The 11698-nt window shown below is 42.1% G+C and overlaps 1 protein-coding gene across 1 annotated transcript; it reads right to left on the minus strand.

Annotated features, from left to right (window-relative positions):
- Nucleotides 1–10: 10 nt before the first annotated feature.
- On the minus strand, nucleotides 11–11653 carry axdnd1 (axonemal dynein light chain domain containing 1). The gene is made up of 26 exons (XM_070960447.1): nucleotides 11564–11653; nucleotides 10927–11076; nucleotides 10750–10853; nucleotides 10318–10411; nucleotides 9983–10068; nucleotides 9807–9863; nucleotides 9469–9577; nucleotides 8580–8701; nucleotides 8269–8409; nucleotides 7971–8075; nucleotides 7575–7695; nucleotides 7193–7294; nucleotides 6893–7059; nucleotides 6620–6689; nucleotides 5791–6025; nucleotides 5291–5504; nucleotides 4576–4669; nucleotides 3608–3798; nucleotides 3216–3306; nucleotides 2512–2655; nucleotides 2310–2384; nucleotides 1359–1400; nucleotides 978–1079; nucleotides 796–887; nucleotides 418–557; nucleotides 11–332 (listed from the first exon to the last, which is right to left on the minus strand). The coding sequence occupies exons 1-26, from the start codon at nucleotides 11651–11653 to the stop codon at nucleotides 217–219; spliced, it is 3054 nt and encodes a 1017-aa protein (XP_070816548.1). The 3' UTR covers nucleotides 11–216.
- Nucleotides 11654–11698: the final 45 nt, after the last annotated feature.

The following is an 11698-nucleotide window of genomic DNA, read 5'->3' on the forward strand; positions in this document are numbered from 1 at the left end:
TGTTTGCTCTGCGTTTACATGGAGTCAAAGACATATCACAAGGTTAAATGAGACCACAGCAAACCATAATGTAAATGGAAGCGTCACTATATTTGTTCTCATACAACAGCCAAATAGTGTGAATATTGATAGATATTTTGTGGTTTAATAGCAGTGCTGACCTGCTCAGTCTCATGCATAGGTATGAAGTGGAACACCTTGTGATCACATGTCAGATCACCGTTTCTTGGTCCTTTTGGTGCTGCTTGTTGGTTTGCCTTCAGCTGTGCTCTTCTTTGGAGGAGCTGGAGGTGTTGCTGGTGGTGGGGAAGGTGGTGGTGTTTTCTTTTTCTCTGCAACACAAAAAAAGCTTTAATATTGTGTCGCTGTCTCTCTGCTTCAGTTCTAAGTTTACAGAATTTGTTGTTTAGTCGCTACCTTCACTACTTTTTGACTCCAGACTGGGTCGACCCTGCAGTTGTCTCTCCAGGTCCTGAATCTTCTCCAGCGCTGCCTGCAGGCCTTCTTCAGCCTTCAGGGCTCGGTGTTCGGCACTCTGGACCCGCAGCTCTGAATCACTGACAAACACAAACACAGAAAACTCACTGAAGTCTTATGTGTGGACATTAAATTAACTTATTTCAACAATGATTGAAATGAGCAAATCAGACATATATTTATTTCCTTGTTGCCCTTCTGATGGGATTTTGCCTAATAAACTCCTCTCCATACAAAAAGGTGATGCGAGTCATCTATATTAACACAGTTTTCCAACATGAATTTGTGATAAACTCCATGGTAACAAAGTCAATTTACTGCAGTTCCTGCTGAAGTAATCCCACTGTGGTCAGATCACTAAAAGCTTTCTGTGATTCATCTGTCAGCGGGGACACAACCAGCTCCTCAGTCTGACAGAAAGAGACAAACAGACGGATGGTCAGTGGGACAGACAGGCAGTTTGTTCTGTTCTATACAAAGACATGACAGTAATGCCTGACCCCATTCAGGTGGACACTGCTCTCTCCCAGCTTTCTGTGTGTAATGTTCCCATCATAGCCAATCAGCTTCACCACTGGGCTCTCGCAAACCGCTGGCTCCCCCTGCAGGACAACAACAACATTCAATTTTAGCAAGTCTGGATCATACTGTAACATAAATAAAACCAGCTGTGTTCCTTTGATAAGAGCCAGTGTTCCTCAAGAGTTTATTTAATTGTTTTTCATGTGTTTTTTATCAAACAAACTCCATAAAACCTTCATAATGAATCATGAATGTCTTAATTCAATGTTCCAAACAAGCCCAGGATTTTAGTCTTTTTCTGATCAGACTGCTGACTATAATTTACTGTAATGTACATTTCATGGAAACAATATTTATACCTGACAAACCTCTTTTTGTGTTTCTTCTCGTTCAGCAGTGCACTGTGGAGAAATAAGAGTATTATCACTGCCCATGTTATTATTATGATGATGATTACCATTCATTTGGTAACAGTTGTTGAATACATTATCTATTGCACATTATATTTATAACAAATATAATTATAATGCATATAATACACCAAACAGGGCTGCTCAAAATTCTAACTTAATACCATCATTCAACAATATAATTCTATACTGTAGTTATGACCACCCTAATCAAGTGTTCAACCCTGATCCCCTGGTTAAATGACTGCTGAACTACTCAAACCGCCTGCTGTCCTATATCATCAACAGCAAAGATGCTTTTTCTCTTCCTGAAACATTTAGCTCACTAGAAAAAGATCCATCCATCCATCCATTTTCTATACCGCCTATCCCTTTCGGGGTTGCGGGGGGGCTGGAGCCTATCCCAGCTGTCAACAGGCGAGAGGCGGGGTACACCCTGGATCGGTTGCCAGCCGATTGCAGGACAACACACAAGACAAACAACCATTCACGCTCACACCTAGGGGCAATTTTAGAGTCACCAGTTAAACTAATGAGCATGTTTTTGGTCTGTGGGAGGAAGCCGGAGTACCCGGAGAGAACCCATGCATGCACGGGAAGAACATGCAAATTTCACAAAGAAAGGCCCTGCCCGGGGATCGAACCGGCAACCTTCTTGCTATGAGGCACGCGCACTACTGCCCCACCGTGCCGCCCACTAGAAAAAGATACTATAGTTTAATTGCTGAAATGTTTGGATAAACTTGTACATCTACAGCATGTCAAGTAAAGACACTAGAACTTCATTTAGGAATTCTACAGACTCCAAAAACCTTGTTCCACGTTCTAAAGCGCAGTCTAAAGGATTACAGGCTTCATTGAGCTTTTCACTCGTACTCCACAGCTGTTACTTTGATTCACCTCTTTCTGCTCTGCCTCAGTCTCATCTTTGACCTCACTGTCTGCTGTAGGTTCTGCTGAAACTTCTTCATTCACCTGTAAACACAAAGACACACACACACACACACACACACACACACACACACACGCAGGCCATCATCAAGATAATAAAAAAATAGAGCACCACACTTTCAAGTAATTTCTCCAATAATGGAGTCCTCACCAAAGTCTCCATGCTGTCTGCTGGAGAGACCGGAACATCACTGCTGGAGGTGGGGTCAGCCTGTCTGACAGGCAGCTCCACAGGACCACCTTTCACTCCTGACAGCAGGATTACACAGGTCTCCACCCAATCAATACACTCCGTCTAATGATGGACACAACAACACACAGACACACAGATGTAGGTTTGCTTACTTTACCTCACCTGAGTGTGTAACTGCAATCTGGCTCCCTCTTCTGGAGACACAAGAGTGGCATAGAACTGTGTCTTCAGCTCTGAAAACTATTCATGAACACTTGGGTATGTGTACATGTATATACCTCAATATGTGTCGTGAATTGTTAATTCTTTAAGAAGGCATTCTGATAAGTTGATAAACACTTGTGTTGACAGGTGAGCCACCACCATCACGACCCCGCTCTGTCCGAAACACATTGTTGCAAGCTAAAAAATGACAGTTGATAATTAATTTCATCATTCAGTACAAAACAGTTTGGACATCCTTTTTTCTTAAGGGTAAATCTACCAGTTGTGCAGATGTATTCAGAAGCTGTTTGGTCTCAAACTGGAAAGTTGGTTTGATGCAACTCTTGATTTTTATGGTGCACCTCCAGCAATGATTACTTTTGAGGGGTAAAAACAGTTAGCCATAACATTACAATCAGTTCTATTCATTGAATGTCACACCATTCCACGTCGTTCACCTGCAGCTTTCTGCACTCGTTCATCTCCTTTTCACCCTCAGCTTCACGTGGGTTCTGCTGATTCTGCTCCTCCAGAATCAGCTTGCAAGAGCTGGAGTCAAAAACAAACATTTCCTGATGAGTAAATCCTGGAGAAAATCCTCCTCTGCTGAGCTGCTCTCAGTCAAACATACTGTTTCAAAGGTACTGTCAACGTTGAAGTAACTACAAATACTTTAGCCATCATTTCATTTCTGTGTTGTTAATTAGTATCTCTAGTGTAAGGAGGTTATCACTGTACTCTGTAGTAGTTCAGTGCTTGTGTAAGACAACACAGTTTGCTCACTCTACCATGTTAGTTAACATCAGTTAACATCAGCTGCCTCACTGTATACTGTAAACACCTCTGGTACCTGGTGATACATCTGGAAAAATAGTCCAGTTTCTCTGCCAGCATCTTGGCATCCTCATCCAGTGTCTGTAGTGAGACATTTGTAATGGAGGGCTTATCCTGTTCTTGGTTCTGGTCCTCACTATGGTCAGGTACCATAAGGAGCAACAGATCCAACATCCAGCGGGTCTGAGCCATATGAATAGAAGTGACCTGGTAGGAGAGGGAACACGAAAAGTCAACCTGTAACATCATAGCAAATCTCTTTAAAAAGGCAAAAAGGCAAATAAAAGCAAAAAAATAAATAAATAAATAAAATAAAAGAGATATTGACACTGTCAGACTCCTCTCCCTCAACAAACATTGTGGACATGGATTGAAACCACAACTGCTCTGGCAGAGCTGCTCTGTGATAAACAGCATGAAAAGAAGCAGGAGAAATCATCATACTGGGCAGTTGTGTGGTAACAGTATGCAGGAATGCGGGGTAAGCTGTTGTTGGAAAAGACTAAGAGCAAATAAGTTATACAAAGGAAAAAACTTAAATCACTGTGAACAGTGAAACTCTAAAGAAGGCAGAGAGTACCTGAAATGATGTGGGGTAAATGGGCAAAGATCCACACGAGACATGTGGTTTTGTTAAAAACATTAAATACAGTGCATCTGGTGCTTGTGCATATTGTAATTGTATGAATGGTAAAATAAGCTTATCTTAAGAGCTCAGGAAGTGAAGCTGACAGTGAAAAGTGCAGAGCAGACAGAGGGAACAACTGGAAAGTGAAAAGATCAGGTGGACTAATTAAACAGAGCTTCCATTTCCAACTCAAAATGGTGACACATCAAATATTAAAGTCTGAATGGAAATGGCATAATGTTGTTTGGATGTATTCTCTGTGAAGCATCTAAGCATCACATTCATGGAGCTGATTTGTTTGTTGGACTTGCGTGTAAACTCCCTTTACAGTTTGACTGCACCTGGTTGGTACTCACCTCTTCACTGAGTCTCTGGTTCTCACCATCAGTGAAGTTGGACAGGCTGGTTATGAACTCCTGCACTTTGTCTAACACGTTTTCTGCCTCTGCACTGTTCACAAACAAACACACAACAGAAACAAATAACTACTGGGGAATAGTTCAATTTCAGTATTAAAGCACTTGTAGTCATTTTTCAATCTGCTGATTAATAAAACCCATTCAATCAAATGTTATCAAAAGAAACAAATAAGATGTGTTAATAAAAGCTTAGAGACTTTGATTCTCTATGAAGTTTTCTAACAAAAAAAAAAACAAAACAAAAAAAAGCCTCTCCCCGTAATGTGTTAATGGACAATTATGGCAACTAGACTGAAAGGCAACATGGAAAAATGAGCTTTGATTTGCACCCATCAGCAAATATTTATTGCTGTGTTGATTAAAGACTTGCTCATTAGTCTGTAGGTCACAGTTCACTTCCAAGTGTTTGTGAATCCTAAGTATGCATATTAAAACATGCATATATTTGATTCACTACACACACAGAATACAAACCTTCTTGTATTTAAGAAAGTTCAAAATTTTACACAAACTAATCTACAAAATGAGCAGCTCTCTGTTCATGGCATCCATTGTTTTAACCATCATTTTGACAGACTTGTGTATAAATTTAAAGCTCAGAGAGGTGTACTGTAAGTGTGTCACTAGTAATGCCACTGAATGAAACACGTACTATATGTCATGCTTGATTTTATTTTCACTCTCTGTCTGCGTGCTGGAGATGTTCTGTTTGGCTTTTTCAGCCACACTTTGCCAATTGCACAGTGCCTTCTCCAGTTTCAGCCAATCACAGACGGACATCATTTCTGGCCGACCGATCACTGCACCAAGCTTGGAAATCCAGGACTCCATCAACCCCAGCAGCACCGTGATCTGTCCGTGGACGCCTGAAAGAGCGTGCCTGGAATCAGTTTCAGCACATCTTAAGGATTCTATCACACACAGACAGACACACGAGGATTCTGTGACTATACAGCAGTCTGTCACACTGCGACACTCACTAAGGTCCGGATTTTGCAGCTGTCAGCAGTTCTGTTTGTTTACAGATGCCCATTTGGACTACAGTCCAGCAAAACTAAAGCAGTGCCAGGTTAAAGTGTATACTTACCTGCCTGTAGGCCACAAAATCAGCTTTTAGCTCATTTAAAAACCTGTGACTCTATCAGCCCTCACCACTCTCTCCGCTGACTTGTGTGTCAAGCTGTTTGAGGAGCTCAGATAGAACCCGGACCAGCTCTCTTAGGGCCTGCTGGCCTCCGGGAGGTTCACCATCGGCAGAAGGGTGTCTTCTGAACAGCTGAAGGCTCATTTTCAGCCATCTTTCCTGGACATGGCCAAGCTCGGCCAGTGTCTGCTGGCAGCAAAGGAGCTTTTCACCTTGGTAGCGCTCACACAGGAGGGCCAACGTCTGCAGAAAAACCGAACACAGAGGAAGACTTTAGGACAACACAGGAAAATCTGCTGTTGCCTAGACATACTGTATTACCCAAATTTCAACATATCCACCAGATATTTGGAATCTTACTGAAGGCTGCCGAACCCGACACTACGTTGTAACACCAAAAAATACAAGCTTAAATGTAATTAATGCTCAGTTAGGACATATGCGGACTACTTTTTATAATGAATTAATTTCCCATTAGCAGAAGATTTTCAAACGGACGACACAGATGTGAAATGACTGATCAGTGGTGGATAGATAAGAGATATGTCAGATGAAAGAGACAGATGACAGAGGTGAAACACAGCAGACAGATGACAGCATGACAGGGATGATGTGGATCAGACATGACAGGTGAACGTAATTATGCGAGACGAAGTGATGAGATGATGTGATTGGATCAAAAACATGACAGAGTCGAGACAGATCAAATACATGATGATAATGAGATTACTGTCAGGAATAAGACACGTGAGCTGTGCGATCAAGTCGAGATAGATCAGATAGATTAAAACAGCCATGAGAAAAACACAAACAGAGGATGGAAATGTGCTGTCTTACATTTGACCACTGCTTCAAATCAGCATGGATTTTTTCCACTGAAGCTTCCTCATACTTTGGGTCAGGACACCTTGAAATAGAGAAAGAGCAGAACACACATACAGATCAATCATCTGTGTCATAAATTGCTCTCAATGACTGCTGATTATTACCCGGCAGTGTATAGTCTCAATAAAAATGCTTAAGTAGATTCTTAAGTAGGCTAGGCACATTATAATAATAGATATCCATGAATATTAAATAATCTCCTTTGGTATCTTAGCCTGTCATTACTTGTTCTCTCTGGTGCAGAAGCTGAGCCACTCAGCGATGCCTCGCTGGATGGCACCGATCTGTTCACACTGAGCATGCTCAGTCTTCTTCAGCTGGGACGTGAAAGCAGCCAGTTGCTCTTTCCAGTCGTCAGTCAGCTCCATGATGACATTCAGGTCCTCTGCGTCCTGCAGCAGGATGGTCACTGTCATAGTCAGAGTGCAACTGAACCACCAGTGATACTTCTAAAAGTAATCTGTGGTGTTTGGTTTAGAGCCAGGAGCAAAACAGAAAATGAAGAAACAGGAGCTGCACTGTTACCTTTGAAGTGAGGTAAAGGCTGCAGTGCTCTGCTGTCTTGAACCAGCTTTGCTCGCTGATATGCAGCCGACTGATCAGCTGCAGCTTCTTCACACTGATCACCTGACAGTCACAGAAAACATACTGAACGGGTTCAGCTTCAGTTGATATCATTCCTACTGAGCTTCTTCGGGTAGAAATTTGATCCTTACAACACAAATATAACAGTGATGCAAGTTTCTATATTTTATCAACCACTAACAAGGTTGAGCATATTGTGAAATTGATCATTGGGGTGGGAATGATAAAATCCATTCCATGTAGTAAAACAATCAATATTAATGACTTTCTTACCCTGATTCCATAATCAGTCAATCTGAATAAAAACACATGGCTCACACACCTTGAGGGCCAGGCAGAGGGTGATCTGGCTCCAGTAGTCTCTCTCCTCAGTCATCTGGAGCAGCTGAGCCTCAAGGCGACCCCTCTGCAGCTCGTACAGCTCGTGGTAACCCTGGACCACGCTGGGAAGAAACGATGGATCATTTGAGAGGGAACACCAGCTCACGTCTTGGATTTTTTCACAGAGCGCTTACTGAAAATTAGTTTTATCACTCTCTTGTAACACTTAGCTGAGTCTCTAAAAAGTTTTTTAAAGTAATAATTAAGGATAAATTTAACTTGAAATAAATAAAGGTTCATAATGTTCTTGCTGGTGAATTTTGGAATGCATCAACTTGGAAATGGAAATATAACTTGGACTGAATAAACAGTAATTCAGGCCCAACGAGGGACTGACTCTGAGTTGGTGTGAGTCTGCTCAAGTGCCCCAGCCAGCTGCTGGTGAGCACGCTCCACCTGGTGGGACACGGAGGCATCGTGGTCTCTGATCCTGGACAGTTCCCTGTGAAGATGATGCACGCACATAAACACACGTGGAAATGAACATGTTTGTCATTCACACACAGTAACGAGTGCCATTATTTTGGTTTCTTGCCTTTACTATTTCCTCTTAAAGTAGAATCACTCTGTAACAGCACATAGTTTTCAAAATGTTATTCATCAGGACCCAGCAGCCTGACACTTCACCTACGTACATGCTGAGCTGCTGGATGGATGTCTTGATGTGGATGATCTCCTCTGTGAGCTGGTGGTCCAGAGCTCGCTGCGCCACTACCTCAGTGTGCAGAGCCTTCAGGCGGCAGGGGATTCGCTCGAGCAGGGACTGGTAGCGCTGTCTGAACACACAAATACAACAGCTGCTTGGGAAAAGGCTTCCTGTGGTCCTTACTGAAAAAGATCTTCTAAAAATGTCAATTTTCTTCCAATTTGTCAAAACGTTTCAGAGTTAAGTTCAGGTAATAAAAGGTAATACAGTTGCAGAATTTTTCATTTTATATGTGTTAACCTGAGTTTGGCAAGCAGCTGTCCTCTTTCAGCACAGCTCACGCTGACCTGCCTGATCAGTTCATGGAAAACAGTGTTGTAGATGCTCTGCTCCACCCGCACCAGCTCCAGCAGACCCTCCATCTGTAAGACATTTCACTTTCTAATATGTATGGCATAGATGGCTTTACTTCCATTAGAATCTGTGAGCACTTTTGTTTTTCACATACTAAATATGTTAAAGTTGAGGGTGCAGCCACCACAATGAACATAAACACTGATTTATTTTTTTACTGACTACACCCAGCTTCCAGCCCTGCACACGGCATGCACAAAGCATTGTATGTGTGTGTATTGTGCTAAATCATGAGCATGGGCATCATGACCTGTGGTAGTTTTTACCTCCACCAAGGAAGTTTATGTTTTCAGTTCAGCTTGTTTCTTTGTTGGCTTGTTTGTCTGTTTGCCAGCAGGGTTACAGAAAAACCACTGGCCTGATTTTCATGCAACTTGGTGGAAGGGTGTAGCATGGGCCAAGGAAAAAATTGTTAAATTTTGGAGAGGACTTCTCACTTTCATTAACATTGTGAGATAGGGCATTTGGCTTTGGTGAAATAAATGTCATACATTTTAAAATCCAGTAGATGGTAGTAAAGTTCAATATTGACAAAACAACCAATTGTAGAAATACAATGACTCCATATCACAATCCACATTCACGGGTACCAGTGATCCTCTGAGGAAGCCACCACATGTAGTTGCTCAGACTTCCTACAGAAAGCAGTCGTTATGAAGCAGTCTGGGTCAGTGGTTTGGTTTCATGGGTCTGTACATGAATGCAGCACAGCAACAATATCAGCCATAGACGCACAGAGCAGCCTTTCTACTTTCTGCATGTCTGTCTGTCCGACCTGGCAGAGCTCAGTCAGCTCCTCACTCTGCTGATCCACTCCAGCCTTCACCAGCATGTCATCCATTATCCTCATCAGCTGGACCACTTCCATTCTGCCACTGGGCCTCCTGGACACACAGAATATACACACACATTTCTATTACAACACACTTAAGGGCTTCTCCTGACAATACTCATCCCTTATCTTAACAGCATTTGCCTACATAATGGTACACAGTTCTTTTACTTCTACAAATAAGCTACACCATTACTATGTTAGACAACAAAATCTCCCAATGAAGACTACTCAAATAAGGTTGATCTGTTAATCAGATGAATTCAGATTTTTTAACTCACATTGAAGGGAAGACCCGGAGCTTCTGCTCATCATCCTGCAGCTGCACTGTGAACGCACTGAGGAAGAGAAGCAACGTGAGAGTTGAGAGGAAAACCGAATTCCAATCTGACAATGATAATATGAGGGTGCACGGTGAACATTCAGAACATTGATGAGCATAATGGAGCTGACTTACTCCTCGTAGAACTCAAGGCTCTGCAGCCCTTTGTTTTTCACAATGTGATATTCTTCTGGGATCAGACTTTCTGAGACACTCGAGTCCTGAAAGACAGAGTAGCTCTGTTTATCACTTCACACTGTGTACGTGTATGGATGAATGGCAATAAATGTGAATTTGAAGTCAGTACTATCATGGTAAATCATAGTATATTTAAGACAGCAGTAAAACCTTTTACTACTAATTATGAAAATATCCCTGAATTTCTCTAAAAGAATGATTTTCTTTTATGTAAATATAAAACAAGGCAAAGTAAAGAGTAAAAAGCCAACAAATTAGCTGAAGCAACTTACTCGTGTGTTGCCAATGCCATGCCTGTCAGTCAGTGGTGGGAGGGGTACTGTCTTCCTGTGGTTTACCATCGCATCACACAGGAATGAAATATCCCTGCATGAACATCGTCCAAAGAGAAAAGATAAAAACATGCAAACTTAGTCTCATTCGATCTGCAGACTGACGAAAGGCAGATTTAAGACTTTTGATACATATAATGTTGCCCTGATTCTGGCATTTCTTTTATTATCTAGTCAAGACAAAAGATATTTGCATGTTGTTTGGTTATGAAAATGTAAAATCTAACCAAGCTGAATTTGCATGAACCCACTCCTGCATTAGTCTCAAGATAAACGCCATACTGTTATTATTGGTACAGTACATGTAAGTAATGTTTCACTAGATCTTTTGCAACAACATGTGTTGTTGCATGTTTTGTTGATCTAGCTGACCTGCCAGCTCCAGTCAGGGACGTTGGCTGCTCCAGAAAGTATCTGTATTTCTTGCGTCCGAGCGGGTGATGCCAGACCGCATCTGGCCGTCTGATTCCACAGCCCTGGACACAAACTCATCTTAGGAACACTGGCATGAACTGATTTCAGCCACAAATAAATGGGGCTTGTATGTACCTTGCAGTGGCGATGGTGTGCAGTGTGCCCCAGCGTGCTCCTGTTGCAGACGGTGGAGGTGAGGCTGACCAACAGTTCATCTGGGATGACCTGACTGCTGACAGGAGGGAGGTGTGTCTTTCTGCTCTCTGCTGGGACTTGACCATTCAGCTCTGCCACTGAGAGAAACAAAATCAAACTCAAACAAACCAGTAGGTGCGTAATCCAGACTCTCATCTTGGCATGAGGGGATGGTAAGTAATGGGAAATGAGAAAAGTAAAAAGATAAGACGATCTGAGGTGTTTTTCAAACAAAGTGCAACTGTTTATTTGTTTCCCTTAAAAATATGTTATTACCAAAAACAGTTACCTATTTACACAATTAAATATTCTAATGGTATTTTAAGAACATTGATATTCAATTAGCCATTAAGCTTTTTGTTTTAAGTTTTTGTCTTGTCTGAAGGGAAAAGTGAGACTTTTAATTATCAATGCCAGAGTTTGTGCCTGTTGTATCTATCTGACTTACTGTCTGTCTGTGTGAAGTGATGTGTGCTGTGTCAGCAAGACGTTATGTCTGCCTAACATTAGCTCATCTTGCGTTTGTTTAGCATCCACCTGCTAGCTGACCGTTGTGATGTTTAGCTAGCCTCCCCACTGACGGCTCAGTGTCGTCACCTCTGGTGTCCACTGTTTGCTCCGGCCTCGATGAACTTGGCGCTGAACTGGCTCTCATGGACGCGGACATCCTGGACTCACAGTGGAGAAGTTACAGTAAGGTTTGGCCGAAAAA

The sequence above is a fragment of the Chaetodon trifascialis genome, chromosome 4 (assembly GCF_039877785.1).
Source record: "Chaetodon trifascialis isolate fChaTrf1 chromosome 4, fChaTrf1.hap1, whole genome shotgun sequence".
Taxonomy (NCBI): Eukaryota; Metazoa; Chordata; class Actinopteri; order Chaetodontiformes; family Chaetodontidae; genus Chaetodon; species Chaetodon trifascialis.

Coding starts and splice junctions, on each gene's coding strand:
- axdnd1 (XM_070960447.1), bottom strand. CDS start 11,653: ATGTCCGCGTCCATGAGAGCCAGTTCAGCGCCAAGTTCATCGAGGCCG. Junction 7,696..7,970: donor CAGACTCACACCAACTCAGA/GTCAGTCCCTCG, acceptor GTTTCTTCCCAG/CGTGGTCCAGGGTTACCACG. Junction 7,060..7,192: donor GCCTTTACCTCACTTCAAAG/GTAACAGTGCAG, acceptor ATCCTGCTGCAG/GACGCAGAGGACCTGAATGT.